This window comes from Tupaia chinensis, unplaced genomic scaffold (assembly GCF_000334495.1).
Source record: "Tupaia chinensis unplaced genomic scaffold, TupChi_1.0 Scaffold146740_1, whole genome shotgun sequence".
NCBI classification, from domain to species: domain Eukaryota; kingdom Metazoa; phylum Chordata; class Mammalia; order Scandentia; family Tupaiidae; genus Tupaia; species Tupaia belangeri.
Genome location: NW_006206595.1, coordinates 1,732,578 through 1,740,081, shown reverse-complemented (window position 1 = coordinate 1,740,081; position 7,504 = coordinate 1,732,578). Strand labels below are relative to the sequence as shown.

General features: G+C 45.5%; 1 protein-coding gene across 1 annotated transcript in view; it reads right to left on the bottom strand.

Moving 5' to 3' along the window:
• Nucleotides 1-7,504, bottom strand: part of NCKAP1L (NCK associated protein 1 like) — a 79,763-nt gene that overhangs the window by 13,752 nt on the left and 58,507 nt on the right. Inside the window, exons 22-27 of the mRNA XM_006169112.3 lie at nt 7,250-7,468; nt 5,749-5,879; nt 878-975; nt 653-746; nt 454-536; nt 76-156 (exon numbers count right to left, since the gene is read on the bottom strand). Of these exons, the coding sequence (XP_006169174.1) occupies nt 76-156; nt 454-536; nt 653-746; nt 878-975; nt 5,749-5,879; nt 7,250-7,468 (706 nt within the window). The remainder of the gene's footprint in view (nt 1-75; nt 157-453; nt 537-652; nt 747-877; nt 976-5,748; nt 5,880-7,249; nt 7,469-7,504) is intronic.

The following is a 7,504-nucleotide window of genomic DNA, read 5'->3' as shown; positions in this document are numbered from 1 at the left end:
TTCCCTTACAAAATTCTAGCTAATTCCTTTTGCAATAGCAAAAGTCTGACTGTATCCCGCTCTGCACACCCTTACCTTGATGTCTGTGTCTGGAGTGACAAACTCCTTCAGACACTCGATGGGACCCATAAGAAATGGGCAGTGGGAGGACAAAGCCTGGAAGAAAGAAAAGATATATGACTCCACAGAAGAGTGACCATTGCCTTCAAAAACAGGTGGAAACAAACCCAAAAAAGGGCTTCAACTTAGGTAAGAAATTAGCCAGGTTTCCAAGCTATCCCTCTTTTCATGCCTGTTCAGTTTCCTAAGCCCATCTCTCCCCAGCTATCTTTGAGGACCTCTGCCAAATTAAGTTTCTTCTCAATGCTCCCCAACCTGTTCCACTACTGGTCATACAAGCCCTACACATAGAAGCGTCTGTGATTCTGTGTCAGCACCCCTCAGCCCACTCACCTCCCGTAGTCCCTCTTGGGCCATGGCCCTAAAACTGAGAATCACCCCAATGATGGTCATACGCTTCAGCACACTGTCAGCCCCTGTGGAGAAAAAAGGGTATCTGAGCAGAGAACTTATGAGAATAGCCTAAACCCCAGGTCCTCAAAAACCTGTCATTGGGAATGCTATTCTTCTCACGGTAGGGGAAGGTGCTTACCTGTCAGCTGGGGCAGCAGAGAAGCCATCAAGTCTGGCTTGCTGAAATTGGATCTAATCTGAACAAGTATATCCATGTTTTCCACCACCAGCTTCTGCAGCCCAGGAACACAGAGACATTAAGCAGGAGAAGAAGAGACCAATGTTACATTATCCCCTAATCTCTTCCACTTCCCGACTGTCCCCCAAGGTGGGACATTTTTCCTGGGGGCTGTTTCCACCACACCTTGAGCTCCACAATCTGAGAGGTCACATGCCACATCAGGTTTTCACTGAGGAACTTCATGCCATAAGGTCCCAGGAGTTCAGCCAAGGCCCGCATTTCTAAAACAGAGTTAAAACGGTTCCAGTTAGGACTTAGAGGGCTCTGGGGCAATTGCATCATAGCTAGGGTCATCTGAACATTCAAGACATTTTCCAGAAAGGGAAGAAAGTGGGATGCCAAGGAGCCAAAAAGCAGGAAATCCTTTCAAGTGACAATTCTGGTCTGCCCATGGGACAGTTTACTCTCTCTCCCCCAGTCCTCATGCTAAGACTTACCACAAATGATAGCAGCTGTTTATTTTACTTTCTTATAAAAATCTATATTTTACCAAGTCCCTTGAAGTGGCACCTGAGTTTTACTCTTGCTGCACTAACTGTACTAGCCTTCTTAGATGTAAGACCTTAAGCAAGTCATTGAATGTCTCTGAAGAAAAAGGGGGAGAAAAGGAGAAGGGCCAGAGGGTGGCACGGTAACAGTGGATGCACATGGAGAAGGCCCTGGGTTTGCAACCTGGGCTCTCCCTGAGTACGTCAGGCATGCATGCACCCATGATCTGGGCCGGCTGAGATTAGGGGCAGATGATGGGGTGAAGGGCCTGTTGGAGATGCACTCTGTCTCTGTCTCTCTCTCATGGAAGAAATAAAAAATTTTAAAACCTCTCTGAGCCTCAGTTTATTTCTCTGTAAAATGAAGAAATCGCCTGCCATGAATACCTCACAGGGTTGGTGTGAGAGTAAATGATATACTACATTAGAAAAACGTTAGAACACTATAAAGAGGGGCCAGCACGTGGCGTAGTGGTTAAGGTACCGGACTCCCACATGGCCAACTACAGTTCAAGTACTGGGTATGGAGGCTTGAAACACACTGAGCTCATGTGCATGCGTGTCCAAAATCCCTGGAGGAAAATGGAAGAGGAGGGATTGTGGTGTAGCCATTTCCCCTGGGGGTGATTTCTCACTTTTTCTCCTACTATCTCTCTCTCTCTCTCTCTCTCTCTCTCTCTCTCTCTCTCTCTCTCTCTCTCTCTCTCTCTCTCTCTCTCTCTCTCTCTCTCTGGTGCGCACATGTGCCCTATGGCATAAACCTTTAAAAAATGAAAAAAATAAAAAGTAAAGATATGTATAAATAAGGGATTCTGGTGATAATAATTTTTAAATAATTATTTATTTTGCTTAGTTATTTATTTTAATTTTACCAGAGAGAAAAGAGAGTCTGGGATTTTAACCGTAGTCAGTCATGTGGGACTCCAGTGCCTTAAGCACCATGCCACACACCAGCCCCTGATGATGATAATTTTTTTTTTTTTTTGGAGAGGTTTTTGCTATAGGGCACATGTGCTCGCCAGAAAGACAGAGACAGAGAGACAGAAAGCGAGAAATCACCCCCCAGGTGGGGTGGACACGACACAATCCCTTCTCCTCGATTCTCCTCTCGGGATCTTGGGCACGCACGCACACGCACCTGGCGTGAGTTTACGGCACCAGGTCTGGGACTCAAACCGCGGTCGACTACATGGGAGTCCAATGACATAGCCATTATGCTAACTGCTGGTCCCCAAAGATGATAATTATTAACAGCCCTCTGAAGTATGTGGCACAGGCACTATCGTCATGGTTTTACAGACAAGGGAGTAAAACACACATCCTGGGTCACTGAGCCACGTCAGGGACAGGTGCTAGACCCTAGTGCAATGCCTTAGTGCCTCATACTGTGTCCCAAGAGATACAACTATTTCCTTACCTAAGGCCCGCTCTTTGTATGTTCCTTGTTTCACTACCCTTATATGATGCCTCACTATCCAGGTTTTCTGATCTGGAGCTAGCGTTTCTTTTTCCATAATCAACACATCCTCAGGGTCTCAGTTCTTATTTTCCTCTAAGTCCTTTTTTTCTTCTAGCCTGCCCCAATGCCTTATTCCTCCCTACCCAGGCTGCCTTGGCTCTTTGTGAATTAAATAAACCTGCCTGGGGAAATCCCATGTTAGAAACACTAGTGACAAATTCAGACAGGAAGAGCTCTAGCTCTAATCTTTGGATACAGGCCATTCCAGCAGGGAAAACCATAAAAGACCAGAAGTAGAAACAATGAGAGATGAGAAGAAAGACAAGTTTAATGTCAGTAAGAAGAGTTCAGAAAGAGCCAGCCCGGGCCCTCATGGTTAAGGCAGCTGGGACCCACATGGCCAACTGCGTGGTTCAAATCCTGAACACAGCAGCTTGAAAAACACCCTGTGCACATGTGCATGCTCGAAATCCCAGAGAGAGGGAGAAAGTGGAGGAGAAGGGACTGTGGTGTGACCATGTCCCAAGGGGGCTGCTTTCTCAAGTCACTGGAGAGATTTATTCTTTTCTCCCTCTCTCTCTCTCCCTCTTTTTCGCTCTCTCTCTGGCAAGCAATTTTTGGCTGAACCTCTCTGACAAATTTAAACAAAAACAGGTCAGTGAGCAAAAGAAGTGAAGGTTCCACACTGAGAAGGAGAACCAGTTATCTCCATCTGCACCCATGACAGAACTGTAAAAGGGTTTCCTAACTGGCCAAGTGAGACAATGCTAACAGCTAACAGTGGGAAAGGGCGCTGGTGGAGAGGAGATGCACGCATCTTAGCAGTTTGTACCTGCCAAACCTCCTCACTCCAGTCTTCTCTACCCCCAGCTAGTAACCCGAGGGCATCTTTCTCTATCCATCTATCTATTTTTATAGTAGCATTGTCCCATCACCATGGCAACCCAGGGAAATTGGGGTGGGGGTGGTAGAAGGGGGAATCAGCATTACCTCCTGCTGCTTGTCAGTTGTCAGCAAGACCTAAAGCTGATTTTAGATGCTGCCTACAGTTTGTGGGAAGAGCTGATGAGAAGGGGACATCTGAAGCCTCCAGCAGGTAAACAGTAGGGTCAGCTTACAGATGGAGTCTGAGTGACTGTAAGGAGGCAGAACTGGAAAACAGAACTGTATATGCTGGTTTTCCTTTTTTTAAAAAATGTAATTATTTAATTATTTGTTTATTTTCATTTGACCACAGAGAGAGGGGGAGGGGATATATATATAGAGAGAGAGCAAGCCGCCAGGCCCAAGACTCAAACCTCAACCACCACGCCACCTGCTGGCCCCCTATGCTGGAGAAGAATACAGAGGGCAGGGTCACCAGAACATCTTCTACCTGTCCCAAATACCATGCAGGATTCTTGATTTATAGAGAAATGTGAGGAAGTAGAACAGCTCATGAATTAGTAAAACAAATCTATTAAAAATGGTCTGCATGGTTTCAATCCCTCCTTTTAAAGAGAATGGCTTCCCAATTCATTTGCTGCATACTCCTTACACACACACACACCCTTGAGACACAAAACCACTTCTCTAGACTGGCAAGCGGCGCTGCATAGCGGCTGAGCACTCAGGTTCTGTAGTTTCACCGCCTGATTTAAAATCTCAGTCCTGTCATTTATGGTGTGTGACCTTAAGCAAGCTCATTAACTTCTCTGTGTCTCAGTGTCCTCATCTGAAAAACTGGGATAATAAGAGTATCTGCCTTAAGGCTGTTGTGAGGATTGAGTGAAAATGTGTAAGCATTTAGAATTTAGCCCACAATAATGTCACTCCTCATCTCATCACCATTATTATTAAACACTGGCAATTCAAACATTGACGAAGGCTCTACAATTTATTTCTAAAGAGAAAGATGCCAAGGCTTCAGACCACTGTTTAATAATTCTAAGCACGGGACCTGCAGATGGTATAATTGTTATTTTGCTGGACTTCCATGTAGTAGACTACAGTTTCAGTCCCAGACCCAGCAGCTTAAAATTCATGCCAAGCACATGTGCATGCATACCCAAAATTCCAACAGGAGAATAGAGGAGAAGGGATTGTGACATGGCCATCCCCCTGGGTGGTGATTTCTTGCCTTCTGTCTCTCCATCTCTGTCTCTCCAGTGAGTGCACATGTCCTATAACAAAAAATCTCTCTTTAAAAAAATTTCTAGGGGCCAGCAGGTGGCATGGTGGTTAAGGCGCTGGACATTCCCACATGGCCAACTACGGTTCAAGTCCTGGAGATGGTGGCTTGCTTTCTCTCTCTCTCTCTCTCTCTCTCTCTCTCTGTGTGTGTGTGTGTGTGTGTGTGTGTGTGTGTGTGTGTGTCTATAGTCAAATTAAAATAAAATGAATAAATGAATAAAATTTTTAAAAATTTCTAAGCATGAAAATATCCTCCTTATACTTTATTCTTTATCCTTCATTTTAATGTCTTACTCTTTTATTCTTTGTGGTAATGGAAAATAATCATTCCTCATCCTTCAGAGAATAAATCTCAAACCAGCCAGTGGCATGGTGTTTAAGGCAGCTGGATCCCACATGGCCAACTGCACACACAGTTCAAGTCCCAGAGCCAGAGGCTTGAAAGGCACACCTTGAAAGGTGTGCCTGCATACCCAAAATCTCTAGAGGAGACTGGAGGAGAGAAGATTGCAGTGTGGCCATCTCCCCAGAGACAATTTCTCACTTTCTCTTTCTCTCTCTCTTGTCTCTCTCCAGTGAGTACACATATCCTATACCAAACAAACAAAGAATAAATCTCTCCAGTGACTTGAGTGCCCTGCCTGACTCCTAAACTCCCCTTGTATTTCCTCTCTACCTTCAAACCCCAGGCCATTCCTCAATTCTGGGCTTCACTTAGAATCTCTTTTTATTGTGGAATCTAGGTGAATCTAGTGGAGATGCTGAGCAGACATGAAATGGACTTCTGGAAAGGTAGAATTTAGGAGTCCACAGGCTTAAGTATCGTACTGAAGGGAAAAGTTCAGCTTCTCGACAAGACCAGACCCTGGGCTCACCAGAGATGTCAGAGAACTCCTCTGCGCTGAAGTTCTGCTCCCCCTCTCTGGGGAGGCTGATGAAGGCCTGCATGGCAGGAGAGAGGATGATGGTCCCACTGCTCGCCTGTCTAAGCAGACTTTCTAGGTACCTACAGGGTTGACCGAGAAAGCACAGATTAGTGTCTAATCCGTTCTCCCCAACATTGCTCCTTACAACTGTCACTGAGCTCAGGAATAGAAATTCTGCCAGACAGGTGGGGAGGACAGACTTGAGACAGTACAGCACTCGAACACACCAAGCTATTAGGTTGAAAACAACTCACAGTAATGTAACTCCACTTCACCTCTAATCTGCAGGGTTATTTTGCTATACTGCAAATGCAATGGCAAGTACTCCCTTCCCTCGGCCCCTGTTCTTTTCCATTGATTACATACCCCTCATCCTTACCCTTTGTCAGACAGAGATTCAACACAGCAGGAAAAAGTATTTCTACTAACTGGGTTCCTCTGAGATATACTTAGCCCCAGCCTTTCTAACCAGAATGTTGGACTGAGAACCTAAAATTCTGCAAGCCTCCTGGGCAGAGAAAAGTCCCATGGACATGGGTCATCCAGTCTCTAAATATTCCCACTGACCTCTGGGCAAGCTTAGAGGGGCTGGGCTCCAGCCAGTATCAGCAGAGCAGGGCTTGACCAACCGCTGTCACTCACCTAGGCACTGGCTCTAGGTCTGTACCTTACAGAGGTCACAAGCTAACTACCAGTGGACCAAACCCAGTCTGTCAAACAAAACATTTCCCCTTTTATTTTAAATTGTCAACTTTCGAAAGTGAGAGATTTAATACTTAAGAAATAAGGATTTAGTAGGACGGCAATGATAGCTAAGGGGTGGCTGTGCCCTTTAGAGGCACATTTCCTCTCCAACGCCTCAAAGTTCCCATCTGGCCCACAACACCCCTTGACCTGCCTGGCCCCTGTGGCAAAGTATTTACAAGCTTTGCTCCCCCGTAGGGGGAGTTCTTGGCTGTCTCCAGCTGAGCTGATATAAGATTAATAGCGCCACCCAGTGGCTTGGGGAGGTAGGAATCCAGCTCCTTTCCATTCTTAAAAATCTCAAAGGAAATAATGCTGATTACCACCTTCCTCAGTTCTGAGAAAACTCCTGTCCCTATTAAGAACAACCTACTACTCATGGTCATGTCTGGGGATGAGACAGTATTCTGGAGAGATGGTATGCAGGATGAGTTTCCGAGGGAGAATCTAGGGCAAAAAGAGAAGCGACAGAACTTTAGAGAGATCATTTGAAATTGAAACAGTGAGAATTGGAAAAGAAAAATTAAGAACTAGAGATTAAGAGGAGAAAGTTCAAACAGCTGCAGGGGAGGTTGATGGATATTACATTGAAGGTTAGAAGGAAACCTCAGAGCTAAAATGCTTGAGCCCTGAGGTCCTACTGTATAAAGAAAAAAAATTATACTAACAAAGAGTAAGGTGATGGGAAAGGGAGGGCAACACTGACCAGTTTGTGTAGAGAGTGGTGATGGTCTGTTCCCCGCCTGAGTCCAGGGGCTGTGTCTGCTGCAGGAGGGCGTTGCGGATGACTCTGGAAGCATCTGCACCCAAAAACTGGGCCAGTGACTGTATGAAACTGATGTATGCTTTGACTCCTGCCAACAGCTCAGAAGGCCTTACGATCTCCTGGGTCGTGGCATTGTAGCCAGCCAGGCACACAATTGCTCTACGAGATAAAAATATATATATAACTATCATAATT